Source organism: Rhipicephalus microplus, chromosome 6 (assembly GCF_043290135.1).
Source record: "Rhipicephalus microplus isolate Deutch F79 chromosome 6, USDA_Rmic, whole genome shotgun sequence".
Taxonomy (NCBI): Eukaryota; Metazoa; Arthropoda; class Arachnida; order Ixodida; family Ixodidae; genus Rhipicephalus; species Rhipicephalus microplus.
The window spans coordinates 201,248,240-201,271,395 of record NC_134705.1 but is presented as its reverse complement, the minus strand read 5'-3'; the positions used below and the strand labels follow the sequence as shown (position 1 = coordinate 201,271,395).

General features: G+C 48.0%; 1 protein-coding gene across 1 annotated transcript in view; it reads left to right on the top strand.

The window, feature by feature from the left end:
- LOC119166909 (uncharacterized) overlaps positions 1-22,504 on the top strand; it is a 67,477-nt gene extending 44,973 nt beyond the window's left edge. Inside the window, exons 3-9 of the mRNA XM_037418300.2 lie at positions 1,674-1,820; positions 9,261-9,389; positions 11,600-11,743; positions 16,251-16,332; positions 17,954-18,063; positions 20,404-20,527; positions 20,732-22,504. Of these exons, the coding sequence (XP_037274197.2) occupies positions 1,674-1,820; positions 9,261-9,389; positions 11,600-11,743; positions 16,251-16,332; positions 17,954-18,063; positions 20,404-20,527; positions 20,732-20,738 (743 nt within the window). The 3' untranslated portion in view covers positions 20,739-22,504. The remainder of the gene's footprint in view (positions 1-1,673; positions 1,821-9,260; positions 9,390-11,599; positions 11,744-16,250; positions 16,333-17,953; positions 18,064-20,403; positions 20,528-20,731) is intronic.
- Positions 22,505-23,156: the final 652 nt, after the last annotated feature.

Below are 23,156 nucleotides of genomic sequence, written 5' to 3'. Positions count from 1 at the left end.
GCCTGGTCTCTCTTTTTTTCTCTCTCTCTCTCTCTCTTTGGTAGGGGCGGAACGGGGGCCAAGGCATCAGCTGCCTGTCGCTGAAGTACCTTGCACGCACACTCCTTGAGATAGCAAAACTGTTGATTTGATTGATATGTGGGGTTTAACGTCCCAAAACCACCATATGATTATGGGTGACGCCGTAGTGGAGGACTCCAGAAATTTTGACCACCTGGGGTTCTTTTACGGGCACCCAAGTCTGAGTGCACGGGCCTACAGCATTTTCGCCTCCATCGAAAATGCAGCCGTCGCAGCAGGGATTCGAGCCCGCGACCTGTGTTAGCCGAGTATACCTTATAACCACTAGACCACCGTGGTGGGACAAATAGGAAAACTTTCTCGTGCTGGCAGTGGTACCGATTTCCTCGTTGTAACGATTGAGAAAAAAAAAACCTAGTTATTATAGTTCTCTTTAAAAATATTATGCATGTGCTTCAATTTTCGGCCCTGGCGTGACGTAAGTTCTTTTGCCTTTTACTATCCCGTCCTGCTTAACTTCCAGCGCACACGTCGAGACGAGAGAAAGCGCTCACAGCACGCTGCGAATCGCTAATCACGATTGACGTACTTGACGGATTTCAAAAATTTTTGCGGCAGGTGATTAGTGTAACAATAAACGCGTTTAATGAAGCTGTTCAAAGATTACTTAGAAAATTGCTGCAGGGCCCCTTTAACACTGATCCCTACTTAACTGAGCGACTGTCATTTTTCCTCGTTTATTTATATTTAATGTCACACGTTTACGATTGGTTAAACATTGACCTTCCAATTAGTCACTCGATAACGCCACCCCGAGTCGTTCTCTATAGAAACACCTGTGCCAATAGAAACCTGCATGGAGCTTCAATCACAACTAAATTATTCCGAGTTACGTCTACTGATTTACTTACTAATACTATTGCTGCCATTGCGTGCTTTTGAGTTTATACACTCATTTGTTTTATTTCACCGATAGTACGCTTTTATATTGATTGATTGATATGTGGGGTCTAACGTCCCAAACCACCATATGATTATGAGAGACGCCGTAGTGGAGGGCTCCGGAAATTTCGACCATCTGGGGTTCTTTAACGGGTGCCCAAATCTGAGCACGCAAGCCTACGGAATTTCCGCCTCCATCGTAAATGGAGCCGCCGCAGCCGGGATTCGATCCCGCGACCTGCGGGTCAGCAGCCGAGTACCTTAGTCACTAGACCACCGCGGCGGGGCGACGCTTTTGTATGCAAAATACTTTAAAAATTTTCCTGTGTAACAGAAAGCTTTTGTCCGTATACAAGTAAAATAGGGTAGATTCCATTAGTGATAGGCTACTTCAAGTACTTCCTATATGAAAGGAGAATCAACAGTGTTTTTATACTATTTTTTCAGTGATGTCTGCCAGCGTAAGTCATTTCAACATTTTCGAATTGTGTCAGGTAACTATAACAGATGGTGGCAAGTGAAGGAAATTGAACAATACTATATGCCGAGGTGCCCGGGCAATTTTTATTTTTCAATTGCCAACTCCGTGTCCTTGTGTGCCGGTTGGATAACAATCTTTCCTCTTTGTCAAACTGCTTCATATTTGGTGGCTTATGCGTATCATGAGCAGGAGAAGCGTGTTGTTATGCAAATTCCTTTTGACACCGCAGGTATCGAGCTTGGGGAGAGTTGTTCTCGCCACGAGAACTGCGAGGCGAACGACATCAATTCTTACTGCAGCCACTCCATCTGCCGCTGCAAACCACTTTTTCGTCGAGTCCTGGTGGCAGCCGAGAATGTCACCCGCTGCCGAAGAGGTACGCTCTGAGATGTTTTCGGGGACAACTGCACAAATATTCCGAAAAAAAAAAGCGTTTGGCGTTCACACGGGACGAACTGAGAAGTTTGCACATGGCACTGCAACCGCTTTCTTCCCTCGTAGAAAGGAAAGCGCCCTTTTTCGGAGTAATTGTGGTCATGCAGAAGAAAATGTTCGCCATATTATTTTGGAGTGCGTTAAATACGCGAATGAAAGAGAAAAATTAAGTAACAAATTAGCAAGTTTGGACAGACGGCCCCTCACTATAAAGAAATTACTTGGATCATGGCCTGAGATGCATCTTAAGAAAAATGCTAACATCTTCCTGACAGACTTCTTAATGGAGACCGGACTGGATAAGCGCCTGTGATAGACAGCCAGGAATTGATATATATGAATTGTGTAAGTGCATGTACTGACAGTAGAAAATGGAGGTGTGCGTGTGAACAGTTTGACAGTGTGAACTGCTGCAAGCAAACTGTGCATTGGCATGATATTTGAACTGTTTTCAGTGTGCTATTATGTTTTTTTTTATTGTTCGTTTTTGAGTACCATTCAATACTCCTTTTTTTTTTGCTACAGAACTTATTGATATGGAGTAGCTGAGGCAATATGGACCTCTCCACGGCAAAACTGTTAATACAGAACAGAACAGAACAGAAATATATGCGCCGTGTGTAAACATCCAATCGGTGCCTACTGTCAGCGATGTCCGAATGAATGTAGTCAAGGCAAGGTTCAAATTTTAAGAAAAACTGTATTGTGCTAAGGTACAGGTGAATCGGCAGTGGTTACATGTATAAGGAAACTGCCATGGACTCGGTGCAGGAGCTTGATCGGATACGTCCGACGCCACTCGCGTCTCGGCTCGCTCTCGGCTCGTTCTCCCTCTCTGGCGATGCGTTGCTATGCGGTCTCGCTCGAAGGCTCACTTTTGTTTTTTGAATGTTCGTTGAACCAATGGGCAACCGCGTCGAGTGGACGCGCTCAGGGCTCGGAGTCCACGTTAACGCAGTGCAGCGTTTCCCGAGCAAGCACGGAGACGCGGCCGGAGAAGGAGGCGCTGCCGGAGAATGAAACGCTGCCGGAGAATTCAGCTGTGCGAACTCGAGTGCCGCTGACACGGCCCTCCCGAAAATTGCGCCTGTCCTCAGGCGTGCGTGTCGTTAGATGGCGATGGTTCCGTAACTTCTAGGAGCGGCTCTTTATATCTACGAAGCTGCTCCACGTTGACGATTTTTTGGTTGATCATGCCCGGTGTGTGGGGTACTCTTTGGATCTCGGCCCTGTTTCCTCCGACGAGGGCCGTTATCTCGAACGGACCTTCATAGCGAGGGTCTAATGTGCCTCGAGCGCTCAACTCAAGCAGGACGAGGTCCCCCGTTATGAACCTTGGAGTTCGCCGCTTCTTGTCGTATCGGACCGTTGTTTTGCGCTGACTCTGCAGTAGCCTCTCTCTTGTCTCCGCACGTCCCCTTGCCAAGTCGTGTAGTCTATGAGACTCGTCGATGTCTCCCTCGACTGAGGCGAGGTTGGGCTCTCCTGGCAGTTTTGGGTCGTAGCCGTGCATGAGTCGAAATGGGCTGTGGCCACTGTGACGATGCTTCGTGGCGTTGATTGCTAGCGTTGCTCGGGGTAGTTCCTTCTGCCATTTGTCCTTGTTGTTTAGCATTTTGCGTAGCACCTGTTTCAATGTTCCTACCATTCGCTCGATCAGTCCGTTTGATTGTGGCCAGTACGGTGGGGAGTTCTGATGAGCAATTCCCAGTCTGCGATGGAATTGGTTGGTTTTCTTGTTCACGAATCCCTTGGCTTGGTCCGTAATAATGACGCTGGGGACTCCAAATCGCGGAATCCACCGGTTTGTCATGAAGTCAAGGTAGTGCGTCGACGAAGTGCTCGGTACGGTCACGGCGTCCATGTATCTCGTGGCGTGGTCGATACACACGAGGATGTGGTCTCCCTTCTCGTTTAGCGGACCCATGTGATCCAGGGATATCACCGCATTTGGCTCAGTAGGAATATCGCGTGGGATGAGGCAACCTTCATTCCGTGTCGTGCGGGCGTTGATAGTCTGGCACGTGTGGCAGGAGTCAACATACTCGCGTATGTCCTTTCTCATCGATGGCCACCAGTACTTTCGCTGGATCGGGTCTCTTGTCTTCTCGACGCCTAGGTGGCCGTTGTTGTCGTGGAAAACGATCATCACACTGCTTCGGAGGGCAGCGGGAATGATCACCCTCCGACGGACCCGTCCCCCCTCGAGAGATTTCTTCACCAGTATGTCGTTTTCGATCTCATAGTCTGAAGATTTGTGCTTGGCCTCCTCCCGAAATCTTTTGCAGTCAGTATCCCTTTCCTGAAACTCGCGTAGGCGACTGTGTTTGCCGACCACTACTGCGTAGCAGTGAAGGTCTCGGGTCGAAACGCCCTGGTCGAAAGCCTCTGCAGATTCCGACTGCCTCGAGAGTGCGTCAGCAGCGGAGTTCTGGCGTCCTGGCTTGTACTTGACGTCGAAGGTGCACTCTGCTAAGTCGAACGTCCACCTCGCAAATCTGCGGTTGCTGGCTCCCTTCTGGACGAGGTATGACAAGCTGAAGTTGTCCGTGAACACTGTAAAACGAGGGCTTCCTCTCAGGTAGACCGAAAACTTCTCCGTGATCGCCCAGTGGAGCGCCATGCACTCGAGCATATTAGAGTGTAGACCACGATCGTGCTCGTTTAGTGATCTGCTTGCGTACTCTATGATTCGCTCCCTTCCGTCTTGAGTTTGAGAAAGCACCGCACCCAGCCCGGTTTGCGAAGCGTCGACGTGAACGTTAGTCGGGCAGTCTGGGCGGAAGCTCGCCAAAATCGGTGGGTTCTTCAAGGCGTGTTTTATGGCGTTGACGGTTGCTTCATGAGCGTCAGTCCATACGAAAGGAACGTCCTTCGCCAGAAGGCGCCGTAGCTTGTGCGTGACCTTTGCAAACTCCGGTATGAACTTTCGGTAGTGGTTAGCGAACTGCAGGAAGGAGTACAGCTTCTTTGCGTTGCGATGCGGCTCGAACTTCTCGACAGCGGCAACTCTGGATTCGTCCAGTGTTCGTCCTTCGGCGGAGATCACGTAACCCAGGAAAGATACTTTGTCTTGAATCAACTGGCATTTCCGGAGATCCATCTTCAAGCCGTTGATCACGACTCTCCTGAGTGCTTCGTTCAGCAAATCCAAAGCCTCCCTCACTGTTGTGGCTCCCTGCCCGACATCGTCCATGTACGTAGCTGTCCTAGGTAAGCCATCGAACGTGCGACGCATGACTCTTTGCATGGTCTGAGGGGCCTTGCAAAACCCAAAGGCCATTCGAAGGTATTCGTACTTTCCGTCAGGAATGACGAATGCGGTCTTGTGTACGTCGTCCGGCTTCATTCGTATAGTCAGAAATGCCGTCTTCACGTCCAACACAGTGAAGTAAGCCGATCCGTCGCGCATGACATCGTCAATAACGTCTTCCATGACGGGCATTGGATAAGAAGGGTTGATGGTTTTCTCATTGAGCTTGCGATAGTCGTGTACCATTCTTCGTGGAGTCGTCGGGTGGTGCGGTTGGTCGACGACTATCGTTGGAGCACCGTACTCGCTTTCGCTCGGCCTTATAATGCCCTTGGAGAGGTAGTCATTCACTTGTTCTCGGATGAACTTACGATCAGCCGGTGAGCACCTGTACGGCCTCGATGACACTGGTATATTGTCTCTGAGTTCGATGCTGTGTTCAGTGTGAGGACACACGCCCAAAGTGTCGCCTTTGGAAGTGAACGCTTGGTGATGCCTTAACAGAATTGCGTGAAGTTGTTCCCTCTCTGCCTCGGTGGCATCCTTCGTTATCTTCCGTGTGGCGTCTTCGACTAGACTCGTGAAGTCTTCGTCGGGTGCGGGACATTTCGTGTTGAGGCGCACGTACCCTTCGTCTTCGGAAACACTCTCGTCCGATTGCCGGCAGAACGTCGCAATAAGCGTTTCCCCGGTGCGGTGTGGTGTGCCTTGTTTCGGGGGTGGCACTTCGGACGATGAAAATTTTCCGGAGGGCTCGACTGGAACGATAGTCACATCGTTTGACGTGTGAAACGTTACGTCGACGTTCGCGACTCGTCGCCAGTCTGATCCCAGAATCAGGTCGATGCCGCTGGGCAGTTCCGTTACCACGACGTCTTCGAGTCGCACATTCGTGGTGCCCAATGTCACATCAAGCGTTGCAGCGAGAGTTGGGCATATGCTGCGGTTGAGAACTTCAATGTTCTCGCGCGATACCCATGCGTGCGTGGGAATGTCGTCCGTCAAGGCATTGGCACTCATGATGGATAAGTTGGCGCCACTGTCAATGCACACGCGGACGGGTCGGTTGTTAGCAGTACCGGACACTATTGGTAATGTGCCGCCCGTCGAATGCAAAAAACAGTTCGCTTGCCTAGGTGACGTAGTCCCTGTTTCGTGGCTGCTATTGTTCCTCTTCGCTCGTTTCTCGTCCGCTCTGATCGTTGCTGGCGTTTTCGGCTTTCTGCAATCACGGGACAGGTGACCGATGTCGCCGCAGTTGAAGCACGAACGAGCAGAGATGGGCCGCGGGTGTGGAGCTCCCGAGAAATCGCTCCGCGGGTTGGCCTTCGGCAAGTTGGCAGAGCTGCTGGCTGGCACCCGCTGGTTCGAACCCTGACCACGGCTTGCTGTAGACGATGACGGTTTCTTGTCGTTCTCGGCACACACGGTCGTGCGACGCCTCGCGTCGAGCAAAGCCGCTCTGTCAATGAGTTCGGTTACTGTGCCACACAGCTGCGCTGCGAGTGGGTTGGCCCATGTGTCGTCCTCGATGCCGCTGAGAATGAGGGAAATACGTTCTTCCTCTGCTAAACGGTACGGCGCCTTGTTCAGAATGGCGTTCTTCGAGTACATGTACTCGACGATGGTCTCGTGGCTCTGAAGGCATCGCTTCGTCTGCAGTTCGAGGAACTCCTGCATTGTCAGCTTTCGTTTGAATCGGAGAATGAGCGCTTCCTTCCATTGCTCCCAGGTGTCATACTGTGAGCCGTAGGCGCTGTGCCAATCCTTGGCAGATCCCGTCAAGCGGCTTGCTGCTGTCACCAACGTCAGCGATGGCGTCCAGTGGGCGAGCGCTGCGATTCTCTCCACTTGCGTAATCCATTCGTGAGCACTTTGTTGCGGCGTCCCATCGAACAAGGGAATTGAGGATGACGTGTCGCTTGTGGAATGAATCTGGATCGGGCTCGTCGTCAGTGGACCTCTCGACAGCGTGTTGGCGAGCAGGGCTTGTGTGTTCACGAGCGCGGCGAGGATCTGGGCCATGGAAGGTTCTCCCTCGTGCGTTGAAACGGTCGGCGCGGCGGGGCGTGCCGCGTCTTGGTTGGTGCCGTCGTTCAGTGACGGTGGCCGCGTCGAACGCGAGGACATCGTTATGTCAGCAGGGACGGAATGGTGCAGCCCGAGGGTTGGAGTCGTCACCCGTTCCGTTGGCAGTGAAGCGTTCTGATGGGCTTCGTGCAATGTCTCACGTTCACTCGTGGTCGCACGGTTAAGCTGGGCTCGCAGGCTGCTCAGTTCAGCGCAAAGCCTCGCGTTGTCGGCGGACAGCGTCTCCAGGTGCGCCTGCCTGTCGTCGTCGTAGGCAGCCTGGTCCTTCGTTGACGAGTCCGTCGGCTCTAGGGCTTGGCGAGTGATGTTGTCGCGGATGATTCTTGCGATGAGCTCGTCCTTTCGTCCGGAGCACCGTAGACCTCGTGCTCTCAGCTCGTCGACGAGTTGCTTTTTCGTTACATTGGCCATCCTGCTGTGGTCGAGGGTCGTGAACACACTTTCGACGATGGTCGTTTCGGAGTCCCGAGACGATGCACGGCGTGGCGTCGCTCCTTCTCGTGGCGTCGTTTCCTCCTCCGCATGCAGCTCGGTCGATTCACATCCTGTCGACTGCGCCATGTCAGCGATGTCCGAATGAATGTAGTCAAGGCAAGGTTCAAATTTTAAGAAAAACTGTATTGTGCTAAGTTACAGGTGAATCGGCAGTGGTTACATGTATAAGGAAACTGGACTCGGTGCAGGAGCTTGATCGGATACGTCCGACGCCACTCGCGTCTCGGCTCGCTCTCGGCTCGTTCTCCCTCTCTGGCGATGCGTTGCTATGCGGTCTCGCTCGAAGGCTCACTTTTGTTTTTTGAATGTTCGTTGAACCAATGGGCAACCGCGTCGAGTGGACGCGCTCAGGGCTCGGAGTCCACGTTAACGCAGTGCAGCGTTTCCCGAGCAAGCACGGAGACGCGGCCGGAGAAGGAGGCGCTGCCGGAGAATGAAACGCTGCCGGAGAATTCAGCTGTGCGAACTCGAGTGCCGCTGACACCTACATAACCCCCTTTCCTTCAAGGTGGTGCCGTCGCGGGGTGAGGTGTAGTGGTGCAGGCATGCTGACTCAGTGGTCGTGAGTTCCGATCCCGTGTATCTGCTGTAGTTTTTGTGAAATTTATTTCTCAATGTGATGCCTGTATACCGATTATACGTCTAGTCACATGCCTGAACTTGTCAGTGCCACAGGTGTTTGACAGTTTATACCCAGGAACGGCGAGAGCACACATGGGTGATTTCAAGGATTGATCGTTAAGAAAAGCGGGCATCGCCAGCGTTTCCGACGAATATAAGGAACAAATGTCATTGTCCCAGCAGGAATCGAACCCTAGCATTCTACGTGGCAATCAAGTATTCTACCACAGAGCCACGACAGGTCTCGGAACAACCTTTCAAATAGGCCCTAATGTTCGTCAAATGCCAATTGTGGTTGCAGCGCTGGCTTTCCAGTTTTATTAACATTATGTACTCCTACAATACAGCCGTAACCTCACGTTAACATCAATGGTAGTCAGGTGTCATCCGCTTAAATTTATTAATGCCGCAGTGTCCAGGGCTACGGCCTTCGCGAGCAGCAGCGCTTTATATCAGCATACCTTTTCTGGTGTCGCTAATATCAATGTTGCTGTTGGCATCGTTGCGCAGGTGCAAAGAACTGGTTATATAAACATCTGCAATGCTTATACACATGTCTAAGCGTGTAGAATTTTTACATATATTTAGTGTGATTTTATAACGTGTCGCTCAATGAAAAACATGACAACATGCATGGTCAGCTTGCATGCGCATCATTCGCGTAACATCAATTCCCAAGGTACGTGGTATCTGTTTTCTTACGTTCTACAAAAAAAGAGAAAGAAAATGAATGAATAAATTTTACAAGAATCGCATAACTTGCGTGTTAGTCTGTAGGTAATGCTCAGATTCAGTCTGTAGAATTCAGATAAGATTCAGTCTGTAGGTAATGCTGTGAGCGTTTCCCTGATGCAGCATTGTGCACGGCGTGCCTTTACGTCATGTCTGACGTATTCGGATTGAATATTCTGGTGTGCGCAGGCATCGAACCCCGGGAGGCGTGCTACAACGTGGAAGACTGCAATGGCCCCAACGCCACCTGCTACGAGGGCCTGTGCAGGTGCCGCGAGGGATTTTACAAAGACGAGAACACCGACGACTGCAGGCCTAGTGAGACTTGTTCAACACATTCGAAGCCTGTGGTATACGTTCGCCACGTCGTGTGGGTTTTCGTGCTTATACAACCCCGGCTCTTCAGGTTTTGCACATGACCCTAATAATAGAAGAAATAGTTTTTGATGTGGGTGATCTGGTTTCAGTTTAAAACCACGGACTTCTCGGTCCGCGGTGACAGACGCTGAATGCTCTAACCACTTCGCTACCGGCGCTTACACTTCGCAAACTCTTAATATCTTCCGCACCCTCTACCTTTCACAGTGGCGTCAGCAGGCACAAATGCAGTTTTTTCAGAAGCGTACACCTTTTTTCCTATTTGTTTACGGCAGCCTCTCTCATAATCTACGTTATGTAGACTAGTCACGGTGATATGGTGGTTTCGGTGTACGACTATACTGCTGCCTTGCATGTCGCGGGAGTGAATCCCGGCTGCGGCATCCGCATTTTCGATGGAGGTGAAAATACTAAAGGTCCCGGTAGTGCGCGATGTGAGTGCTCGTTAAAAGAACACACGACGGTAAAAATTTCCGGAGCCCTCCACTATGGCGTCTCTCATAGTCATATTGGCGTTTTCGGACGTAAAAACTGGGATATAATTACCAACTCGTGCACCACTGATAGCACGTGCCATCATTTGTAATCGAGATGCCGAAAGCACTGTGAAGGAGCCTGCTTCTTCGGGTAAACAAGCACTCCTTTCAATGCGGTAACAAGGTTTCTGATCGGCCTTGCTGGTGAAGACCCACTAGAGCTTACAGCGCACTCTGACACACGCACGAAAAAAAGACACACGAAGACAAGCGCCGACTTACAACTGAATTTTATTTCGATGGGACGCACATGTGTAGAATGGCACATGCAAGAGTACATGCTGTCGAATTCTTTTGGCAATGATAACAGGTAATCTTTCATTATGTCACTTGATGTCATGCGCACGTTTGTTATCATCGCTTGAGTTAATGAATGATTACGTGTTATTATTGTCAAAGAAGTGTATAGTGTGCGTGCTCGCGTTGATGCAGCTGTACAGCGTCACTGTACCCGTTGGTCATTCAAACTGTAATCCACTACTAAAAATTGGGGGACCCTTAAGCTTCGCCTTTAAGAGTTAAGAATTAAGCGGCAATGACTGCATTATCCCGGCCTTCTTCGTCGTAGTTTGATGGCCTCCCAAATGCGCCTACAAATCGCCAAATGGGCTCGTTTTCGTCGTGACACCTGTCGAACGAAATGCGTTAAGGGGACTCCCTCCACTACATGGAATTTATGTAGTGTTTTTTTTCTCAAAGCAGCTGCAAGTAACGTCGTGGCTTTGCGGCAGGACATCTGCTTGCCACGCGAACGGCCCGGTTTCGATCCTCAATAGGACTGAAAATTTTCTCCTTCATTTTATTTGCTTCTTTCTTGATTTTTCGCTCACACCCAACGGTGCCGACGCCGACGGCGGAATTTCAGCGACACGAGCTCTCTAACGCTATCGCGTTAAAAATATTTCGGGAACTCTCTTCACCCTTTTCCGGGCCTGAGTGTTGCTATAACTGTTCCCCGCGGGGGCGAAGTATACTGCGATGGCTACGGGACACTGAGGTCGCTTGAAATCATTCTACGGTTGCAGAGAACGTCAAGGATGAGACTTTTGTATAAACGCCTGCTCATGTGTAAATAATGCCAGTGCTTTCTTCGAGGTAGTGTAAACTTCACATCGAACATCGGCCAACTACGTATAGTAATGCCCGCTGTGCATTAATTTTTGTTTCGAATGGAATTTTGAGAAGTATATATAACACCATTGATGAGTTCGTGCTTATGATGGCTCACGTTCTTTTTTTTTTAATTTTAAATAATTCCATGCCGGCAGAGCACGCTTGTGTACTACTGTTGGTACGTTTGGCATGACAGTGAAGACGTCAAGTGCGAAGAAGTTTCCAAGATGCTTTGATACTCAAACCAGTAACGGAAGGAGTAAATCTTGAACATTTTGCCGTGACGGCAAGGTCTGCTAAATGTTCTATCGTGTGTCTTGTAATGTGGCGGATGAATGCTTTCTTCTTCGGCTCGTTTACATCCACTATATTGTTTTTTTCTCCATTTCCGTGTTGATAATAAGTGTCATAAACGCTTTCGTAAAGTTTACCGTAAAACAAACTTGCGCTCTATGATGTGCGCTATTGTGACGCCGCGGAGTGATGAAATTTTTTCCACAGGGCGGTACCTGGATGAGTCGTGCGCCCAGGACTCTGACTGCGAGAGCCTGGTCAACAACTCCTATTGCAGCAGCGACCGATGCGACTGCAAGAGCGGCTACATCCGCGAGGGCACACTGCTCTATGAGCAGCACTGCGAGATAGGTAAATGCCGAGGCATATTCCTATGTTGTTGTTTGCACTCATGTCGCACCGCTTCCATATAAGAGCATGAATTAGAAGTTAATGGGGGTTTTCGAAGTGTTCTTTTAGTGCCTACATAAGTGCCTATTTTGGGCTTTTCTGCCGAAATCCCTGTAAATGCTTACAATTGCCTATACTGAAATCCCCCCATATATGAAGATTATTTAGCTCGTTTAGAGTGCAGATCGAGACTGTTATTGATGTTACTGGACATTCATGTTATCTGAAATGTATGAAATTCCACCTCCTCTTATTCACCCAATTTCCGGCAAACAATAGCCAAGGCGGTGTTCCTGGCGGCAGCCGCTCGCGTGTGCACGTTCAAGCGGAAGTCGCCGCACATATCCATTGCGCCAGAGCCCATCGTCACACGTCGGCGAACATGGGTAGAAGCTGTTAAGTGTTTCAAACGCTACTTTTCGGACGTCATATATAGTCGGGATTAACGGCTTTTTAGGTGGTGATTGAGTGTGTTACAATCGGGGACGCGCAAGCTGTCTGAACAGTCCGCAAGGAGACCTCGCCCACTTGCGCGCCAACATCCTGTTCCTCGGAAACACTATCACGAAACTTCACAGTTCGGGAGATAATTCTGATTGCGAACATTGCGCTAATTATCCATGTACAGCAAATAATTGCCGCCGTTCCTGCTGGACTAGTATACGAAAAGGCTTGTGTGATGTTACCATTGTTTTTGTACTAGAACGAAGGACTTTCTATCCTCTTGGAATTTTAAGGATTCCATGCAAATGAGCATTCAGGATCACAGTGTCAATCAAAATAATCGAATGCTTCCGATTACAAATGTGTTTCAACACCATCTGCCGACGACGAGCGTTCCTTCTCAGCGTACGAGCTTAATTATTATCAGTGGCGGGGTGTACAATTTTCAACCAGATGGGGGTATTTTGCTATTGTTTTCACATTTTTCATGGTGATTTATAGACCATACGTTCTGCGTGCTCTCCAGACTTCTTTAAACACGTGCACTGCAGATGGGCGGAAGTCTATATTTGGCAGTGTTGGGAGGCCTTGTCTGCCCAATTCGGATAATGTCATTGTATAAGAGAGAATTGCCAGAATAACACCTAACATTCCTTATGTAAGCACCCGGTAATTTCTTTATAAACTGCTTTTTAGTTCATCATTAGTATGCATTGGTACAAAATTCAGTTTCGCTTCAGAACACATTCGCGGCTCTAAATGAGGTAACGGCGTTGACACAATGAATGATAATCTGACTAGAGTGCAGTGAAAGTTGGAGGTACAGTCTCTAGACGGGACATGGGCAAACTATCCCAGGAGACAAAATATCTCCTTAAGAGGTGACAAACCATGAAAACCTCAATGCAACAGACAGAATAGAGCTAGCAGAGCTCTCGAAGTTAATCAGTAGGTGTAAGGTATAGCCGACATAAGGAGGTATACCATGGATAGAATCGAACATGTGCTAGAAAGCGGAAAAAAGTCGCAGATTTGCCGCAAAGGTGAATCAATGAACGCAATATCAACAAGTTGGAAGGCCACGTGTAAAATGGCAAGCGGATCAAAGCGTGCTCCGCGTTTCTTGCGCACAAATGACGCACGAAACGTACTCGCAGGTACAGATGAACGCGAATAAGCGTCTCAGTTGTTACTTCGCCGTGTCTAAAAAGCGCGCCCTTTTCGCGAAAGAAGGCGGTGCAACGATTGCAGTGACCTCTGTGCACCCGGTAACAACAACAGAATCGCTCCGGTGAAAGCCCAAGGCCAGCCAAGACGTACGATTGTCCGCATCGCGATATAAGCGCATGCGTGAGAATACACCCTGCCCCCTCTTCGCGGGGCAAAGTATACGCGTAAGAGATGAGAGCGCGCGCCGCCGGACGATGTGGCGGCACGCGCTCATTGCGCGTGCCGCTGGCAATGCTGAAAACACGATAGTTCCACCCGAGATGCCCGCCCGTCACCAGCGGTAAGTGGTAGATATAAATAGCATGCCGTTTGAAAACTGAAGGAGGTGCTCCTTCGTGGCTCAGTGGTTAATGCCTCGCATTCACAATTCAGAGGTCCTACGTTCAATTCCGCGCGCCGGTGTCTTTTTCTTTTCTGGATTATTTTTTTCCAGCGTTTCTATATATATATATATATATATATATATATATATATATATATATATATATATATATATATATATATATATATATATATATAGATAGATAGATAGATATATATGTGTGTGTGTGTGTGTGTGTGTGTGTGTGTGTGTGTGTGTGTGTGTGTGTGTGTGTGTGTGTGTGTGTGTGTGTGTGTGTCGAGTGACGGCGGCGGCAAAATCCGGTGGTGAGTGTCCATATCATCGCTATCGCAATAAAAGTCTGAAAGTTGCGAAGGCAAGCTTGTGCATAGGCAATGATCGAATGTATTCATTAAAGGACAAGGGAGGCAAAGTCGCAACCAATATGGATAGGATAGTTGATGAGGTGGTGGCGGAGGTCTACAGAGAGCTGTACAAAAGCCAGAACAACCAGGATGATTGGTTTTGGGACGTTAAACCCCACAAATCAATCAACAACCAGGATGATACCAAGGAGCAATAATAGCCCAGAGGAATTGGACATCCTACCTGTAACGACAGGGTAAGTAATGAAAGATGCAGAAGGAATGCAAAGAGGCAAAGCCGCTGGTGAGGATAACGTAACAACGGACGTCCTGAAAGATGGCGGAGAAATGGGGTTATAAAAACTGCCCACCTTATGTGCGAAGTGTCTCTTGGTGATATGGGTACCAGAATCTTGGCAATACGCCAACATCATCTTAATCCATAAGAAAGGAGACGTCAAGTACTTGAAAAATAAAGGGCGATCAGCTTACTGTCCGTTCTATACAAGCTATTTCCTGCATGCCTTTTAAAGAAGAACTCACCACTTCAATCCAACAAGTAACCTAGTTATACCTTAGGATTACGTACAGAGCTTCTGGAGGCTTTGCATGACGACCCGACTGTACACTGTGAATTTTCTCGCACACTCGCAAGGATGCATGGAAGGTGTACGTTGGCCTGACTGCCAACGCTGCCGAAAACAGAAGGTCTTACCGTGAATTTCTGTGACGGAAGACACCGCAGACAAGACCAGCCGGGCTTCTGCAGCTCATCGAACCAACTCGGTGACCGTTCCAGCATGTCGGGATCCCAATTACCGACAGAGGTACCCAGAGATTTCAATCACTGACAGAGGCACAGCATTTAGCCAACCTGACTCAGGCTATCTTGAGACACAGCCATGCGAGACAACCGCTGAACCACCGCCTACAAGCCACAGAGCGATGACCTCCCACAGCTATATAAGTAACACCATAGCCAACATGTTGGTCATGTACGTACGTCGACGTCGAAGACAAGACGTAGGATGCCATTATGGCACACGTGACGTTCTCACAATGCAGCCGTCTAAAAAACGACGCAGTTGATGCCACACAAGTTGTTGTACGGAAGTGACCCGGCAACGACGTGATACGCTACCAAAAATTGTCAACGAAGAACATCTGGACGTTGCTGCCTATACTTGCAGCGTGCCGAAGAAGTTCGAAAGCGCACCCACCGACGTATCAAGAACCAACAGAAGGTCCACAGTTGTCAATACAACCTTCGGTGATGCAAAATGGATTACCGACTCCGCGGCCGTATCTAGATCTGTGCACCAATTTGACGACTTGTATACTTTGTGTTAGACGCGGGGCACCAAGAATTCAAAATCCAGTCCTTTAATTTTGTCAAAGGGGCCCCGCCGTGGTGGTCTAGTGGCTAAGGTACTCGGTTGCGGACCCGCAGGTCGCGGGCTCGAATCCCCGCTGCGGCGGCTCCATTTCCGATGGAAGCGGAAATGTTGTAGGCCCGTGTGCTCAGATTTGGGTACACGTTAAAGAACCCCAGGTGGTCCAAATTTCCGGAGCTCTCCACTACGGCGTCTCTCATGAACATATGGTGGTTTTGGGACTCCACATATCAATAAATCAATTTTGTCAAAGGGCTAAATGACAGCATTGCTCTGCTCCAGCACCAGCACTGTAGACATGCATGTGCGCGCCTTCGAAGGCGTAAACCGTGTCAGCTAAGTGTGACACCTATCTTAATCATTTTGATGGAAGTGGATGCTAAAGGTGCCCTCACATATATACTAAGAATATGAACTTACGCCGACACCTTCAAAATTGGTGTACGCTTTTAATTCAACATTACATGGGAGGAAGCTCTAGAGTAGCCTATTAATAGAAAATATAAAACCAAGGGCGGGCAAGCAACATAACGAAGGCTTATTTTTCTCTCTCCTTCTCTCTCTCTTGTAATCACGTCAAATTCTGAGCGCAAAATATCTTGTGGGAAATACTATTTGAATTCATGCATCACTTATCGTTCTGTATGCCTCTAGGCTTGACTACTTTTCCCTGTCTTTGTGGGAAACAACATACCTTCGCATTTGTGTTGCAGATAGGGGAGGACGTGGGGCCTTGAAGATCCTCTTCGCCCTCATGCTTCCGGTAGTCGTGTGCGCATTTGTTTACCTGTACAGGTGAGTTTTTTTCTTCTAACTAATGGGTGGCTTTTGGTGTCATGAGTGAATTGAGACAGATCGTTTCTGCGGCGATTGTTGAATGTTTGTGAAATAGTACAATTTTCTGTGTGACAAAGATCTGTGCTTCTGGCTTGTGGATGTGAGGACCGTCCGATGTCTCGATGCCACGAACAGCAACGCTATGAATAAACCTCTTACATAGACGGACTAATAGTTGAGAAACAACTCACCAGGTATCGGTAAATATCGCGCGTGACTCTCGAAGTCGACCGCAGACAAGAACACATGGCTAGCAATTGACAACGCAGTTAGATGACAAATTGACAAATCTATTAGCGTTTGTGTCTTTACTGAAATGCGTCTTCAACGCTTCAGGAAGTCTGGCATTGACAAGATTGTGTGGGAAGTGGGCCAAGCAAAGTGATAATTATCATTGCAGGATCAAGGCCCCTCCCTATGATATGCACGCATACATAGAAACACACACACACGAACATACTTTAAGTATAACTACTTCTTCCCTGCCCCCACAAGGCAGTCATTCATTCGTGCTACATGCATTCTACGTCACCCTCATGGTTTTCAGTGCCTATAGGCTTTACCCGCCTTAAGGCGGGTGCAGCCATGCATCATCACCCTATACACATATACAGCCGCCATACATCAGCACCTATATATAGTTCACATCTTTAACATATCATTATAATACACAGACCACTGCTATTTTAATGCCATCTTTCTTGACGCTTTTCATTCAGGTATGAACCTAGCGACAATATAATTTACATCATCGTCAGCAGCAACAGCTTAGAAATAGGGCGGTGGCAAGCCCGGAGGAAGCGCGGAGCTGGGCAGCCATTTTTAGGGGCGAAGCTTCTAAAGCCGTGGCTGTGTTCTTCCTAGTTCGTGGTACATGACCGCCTAGTTTGATGAATCACTCAGCTGGTGCGGACGGACGGACAGACTGAGGGTCGTATGGACCGACGTCCACGGACGATCCACGGTTTACCGATAAAACCCTCCGATGCTTCGCCCCACTCATCATCACTCACTCCGTGGATATACCGCGATTTTTTGGTTTCTGTTTGTTAATTTCTTTCCTTCCTTTTGTCCTTCTTCTGTTAAATGCCATTAAAAATATATCCTTTATTATTTTCTCTTCCATCCAAACTTAGGGGAGGGGCTAGGGCACCCCCCCCCCCCCTCCCTGGCTACGAACCTGGCAAGAGCAGAATTAATTTCATGAGGGAAACCTTTTTTTCGGGGATTTTTCAGTTTGGCACGCCGTCATTGTCTGTGTCAACAGTAAAACGCTGTTGCAGGGCCTAACCTGCAGCTTGTTTCTTAGCGAAGCAAGTGGGAGGCAGTATAATACATGTAAGGGGGAAAATATGTCACCGAATATGGGTTTTTACATTAAATATTTTGAGAGGCCTAGACAAAGGAGGTTGACGAATATTTTTTATAGTTTACTAACGATTATTGTTGCGTTTATTTTAAATAAATGAGTTGTGTGGCCAACAATTCATTTCTTCCGAGTGATTCAAGCTGTGGCAAACCTGTGTTTTCACGGCGAGTCGTCACAGGCATAGAATTTTAGGAAACTCTATGGTCGCAGGAACCGCAAGGTTAACCAAGCCAACAAGAACCAGTCCGAAGAGGAAGACCAGCAGTCAGCCGCCTCGCCTGCTCCGCTGGGGACGTACTCCACAGATATGGGAGTAAAATGTAAGTTATTTTCAAACCACTCGCTAAAGCCACTTTAAAAAAAAAACGGCGTTGCTTATTATTGGTTTAGATGCTGTTAGGATGCGATCATGTGAGTGTCGTTGTCGAGTACCCCTGTCAGTTACGCGGGTGCGATGATCTGCTCTTCGTGTCACGCGGTCTCAAATTACGAGAGTAATTACAGAGCTTTTAAGTGCGGAGGACTTTAGGGGGCCGGGCTGTTGTAGCTTGGTGCCACGCAGGCAAAACCGCATCTAGCGTTGCCAGCTGTATAGCACGCGCTAGCGCCAAATCTTCTTTCTATTCTTCGAGCGCCCCGAGGATGATGATAACGGGGTGTGCTGACACAAAATTTCGTGGCCGAGATAGCCTACAGGATAGATTCCCTGTAGCACGCCCATATTATCTGCAAAATATTGTTACGGGAAAGACATGTAGCCGTATTTTTCATTGGTCAGGCGAGCACCGCGGTCGATACAATCAGCCCGCGCCAGTCCATCTTCTGTCGTCTTCCTCTTGGTCTATTTGGGCGCCATGCCACTGGCATTACCGCGGTGGCAGAAGCACCGTTCAGGAACTTCGAAGGTAGTTTGCAGAAGCAGTGTTGTGGGCCTTGAGCCATGTGACGTGAACAGCACTGGAGCGAGCGGATGACGATGGACAGGTGGTCCAATCTCATATAGGTCACAGGTGTTATTTGACACGGTAACGTCCCATGTAACGAGACAAAAGCTTTGCTGGTAGGCTCACCCAACAGTGAGGGGACCGGAGTAGCTCCAAGATACCGGAGGCGAAATGTGCATCTCTATGTGAAGCATCGTACGACGTCGTTGGCTGCTCTCCGACGCCGTTAGCCGAGAATTGGCGAGCTGGCGGGCATGATCAGCCCGCGCGATCGCGTCATGGGCATACTCACTGGCGGAGGAAGTATGGGCCGTTAAACCCCACATATCAATCAAGTATAGACCGAAACGACTGTGTCCAGTGGTAAAGTCGGCTCTATTCTGCACAATAGGTAGATATAGGTGATAGAGAATGGCGAAAACCCAGTCGTTGTGGTCCGGCGAAACGTACTATCTCCGTGAGAGTGCGGGTAAAGCGTTTCATGAGGCCGTTGGTTTAAGGGTGGTAAGCAGTAGTTAGTGTGTGCTCCTTGGAACGGGCGTGAAGGATCTCGGCGATGACTAGGGTACAAAATATATGCCCCCTTCCCCAATAGCGTCATCCGTTTTTTAGAGGCGAAGCTCCTTATAGCGGCACCCGTTCGTCCCTCGTAGTCGTAGTAGTAGTAGTCGTAGTGTGTAACCAGTCTTACATTTTGACCTCCAAGGTGGTGCCAGTGAGAGATTTCTTCTGTGCGATGTTGAAAAATAAAAAAATTCGCAACGTGCGCGTTAACTAAAAGCCGAATTCTCCTGTTTCTCATTCCCCCTTAGCAGCCATTGGCATGTACATTGAGCACTATCTGACAGGAAAATGTTGCTACGTTATACTCGCTGGGCGTAACCTCCTAGGTTTTAGAAAGGTTTAGCGAGCGTTGGGCCGCAGTGCCATGAATACAGTGAACTAGTATATACCATGAACTCGAGGTGGTTAAAGGTGGGAAGTAGACCCGAAGCGCAAGCCGTAAGAAAGTGTGCGTGTGCCACCTCTCGTTTAGTGCTTGGAATGTCCGCTGGATGGCGGTGCATATGCGGAATATATGATGAAAAGATGCGAGATGGTGGTACTTGGAGTGTTGGATAGATGGACGAACGGACACACAGACGGACGCATGGACGGACGGAAGCAAGCACAAATGAACGGACGGATGCTTCGCCCCACCCTCCATTATTCATTCCGTGGATATGCTGCCATTTTTTTCTCCCGGTTTTTCATTTTTCCTGAACGCCTTTCACAGACAATTGTCATAAGCTTATCTGCGCATAGCGCACCTGCGCATTTATTCCATTTGATAAACATGTAGATCGAGTTAGTTTGTATATCGTGACAGAGATTTGCTAACCATATTGGTATAGCTGATGCTGCAGAAATGAAACGTGGTGATTTTGATTGTGTTAGTGCACCGTTTATCTCGCTTATAAATAACTTCACTTTTTAGGTGATGTGTTAGGAAGTAGTGGATGAGTGATGACTGGCGTGACACGCGCGCTTTCTGTTTGTTTTTGTTTTCGTTCTTTCACCTATATATGTGTTCACTTTTCCAAATAGACGCTTAGTTGAAGTTAAGCGCTTGTGCCATGCCTCCTTGCTTTCGGCGTGGAACTTAATTTTGCATTTCCCTGCGAAGATGCTTCTTCGATGTGTTTTTTTTGTACCTCGCTCCTGCCTGTTGTGCAGCTCCCTCGGTCAACACCCCGCTGTCACCCATGCCTCCCGATATAATCACCGGCAGTCCCGTCCAAGTACGCACAACTCTGGCCTTGGACTCCAGGGGAAAGCCTCCGTGCACCTTCAGCATCATGTGAGATATCGTTTAACAGCAATAATTCGATCACGATGACATGAAGTCGAGCCGCCTTTATGATTGGGCTGGGCTGCGAAGCAAGCTCGTACAAGAGTGTTGTAACCGTTAATCTGAGAAGCTAACCAGTAGGCAAACAATGTGTGTCGTCTGTCAAGTACCAGTTTCGTGCTACGTTAACTGCTGCTTTTAAACGTTTTGCAGGGTCTGATCAGCTGACTACAAGATTGACCAGCCACCGCCATCTCTGAGGAACCAGGAATTCGTGACGTCACCAAAAAAATGCGTAGCAAGACTCCACGTATAGCTGGGCGGTGCTCTCATATATGGGAACTCCCGCGTAAAAAAAATTTTTTACAACGAGCACTGCTTCCTTAGAAGCAAAGTGGAGAGCCTCTGTTTGGTGATGTCGCTTTATTACACGCGAGAACGAATGGTTCACGACTTGCGCGCTCGCTTACGTAGACGCCAGAAGAGAACATCTCGCCGAGGCACGTCTTGGGCGCCGTGCCAATTTTCTGGCTAAGAAACTTTACAATGGACGATACGCGCGGGACGAATGGGAATGAGCAGTTGAGTAAAGAGCTGGATGAAGTGTCGAAACGATCGGGAAATAAAAACAGCGCCACAGGTTAGACACGGAGAAGAGGAACGCAACTGAACCTTTTTTTGAGAAGAAATCAATACCCTGAAAACCTGATGCACCTTTGCACATGCGGGACAAATATGGAAGACGATTCATTATTATGTTATGGCGCACAGTTTAAAAGACGGACACTTAGGATGAAGAACTAGACGGACACAAGCACAAACTTTCAAGTGAATTTATTGGACGCACACATAATGCTTTTATGAAATTGCGTTTCATGTTCTTTTTTTTGTCCGTCCAGACGAGATACATGGTCGTAGCTGAGGGGGTGGTTGAGGGAGTTCACCACTCCAGGAATTGTTCAATTTTACGAACATGCATAATGAATTTACCTAAAAGGGTTAAGCAGTTTCTCTTGTGTGCTCGTTCTCGTGTTGCTAAGGTATCTGCCGTGTTGCTACCTTGGATAAGCCAGCTGCGCGCTCGTGTCATTCTCCTCTCCGAGTATTAACCTATCGCGCTGTTTTTATTTCAAGGACATCAACCTAACTCGCCATTTTGCGTCTAAAAGATGTGAACTGTACATACGTCATTAACAACCCTACGAGCACGACCACATTATGCCTGCCGTTTACTCCTCGCATATACCCCTGTTAGATGAGACTATAGGTCGAAGCATGACTAACGCTTATAAGGAATGCCTATTTTTTTATCCTTGCGACATACGATGATGCTTAGAAAAACGTGGCAGATTGCACACATTGCTTCTCGCTGTTAGATGCCCGTTGTTCCTGTTTACGCGCGGTTTCAGGGCAGCACTTTGAGTGGAGAACCCTGCATATCTGATAGAGTACAAAAATGGCCGGGGAAATTTCAGCGATGGCTGTCACTAATTAAAGAGGAAAATTAGTATCTCTCTGGCTTTACAGTGACGGATAAAAGGAAACTTTCCGACTTATTGAGCAGCCTAATCGACCAATAGTGCTGGCCTCCAGTACCAACTGAACACTGGTATAGCTTAAGGTTTTTGCTTCATATACCGTAGATGCCCTTTCCTGACATTACACATTGGGGCACAGTCATTACGAACTGCTTTTGAAAGCACACATTCCAGCGAACTTGCCCTAAACAAACGCAAGCGTTGCAGGTGGTAAAGAAAAAGGTTAGAACACAGTTACTGATCCTTGTTAAGTGAACAGTACTTCTACAAACGTGTTATGGTTTGTTGCAGGTGCGTCATGCAAAGTGTGGCAGCTTGTCACAACTGCGAGTGACATTATGAAGTGGCCAGATATCCGAAACGTGCGTGTAACATGTATTCGGAGCGGGTAATCTAGCTGCAGGATGATGTAATGGGCAAGGATTGTAATAAATCTTATGAACAGGAACTGCTGGCAGTCCTTTTTTCTCGAGTGATCTTAGGTTTAGCTGTACTTTATTATTGGTTTTGTTCAATGATGTAATTTCGAGTTTGATGTATTCAAATATACGTAGGTATACAAAAATGTACCATGCCAACGGCAAAAGGTAAAAAGCCAGTTGTGGCGAGGCCCTGTTTTTATGAGATGGGCTGTTTTATTTTGATAAGACGCACAATCTTGATCCGGGTTGCAAATGCGTGATGCATATTTTATGGGAGAGCAATCCATAAGCTTTGGGTAAGACAGTCCGAGTGCTTGAGAAAGTGATTGCGCCAACCTGATTATTTTTTGTATTATAGAGTGGCAGAAATGTGTGTGTCTAAGTATTCAAAAGTGTTACATAAGAATTGTGTAGGTGCTTATTAGCAGTCGTATATCACCAACGTTTCATTATGAGTGTTAAGAATAATTAATACTGTTAAAATAGTTTTGCAACTGTCTCTGTGGCTAACATTCTGTCCTAAATCACGAATTATTTATCAAATAGAGTAGAAGACTTGAGTTGGTTACCAAATTCAATAATGCAAACTTAAAAAAATATACTAAATCATGAACTGAGTAGTTAGATACCACAATTGGGCTTGTGTTAATCGCCTTAAAAACGTTATCTCGAGAATTC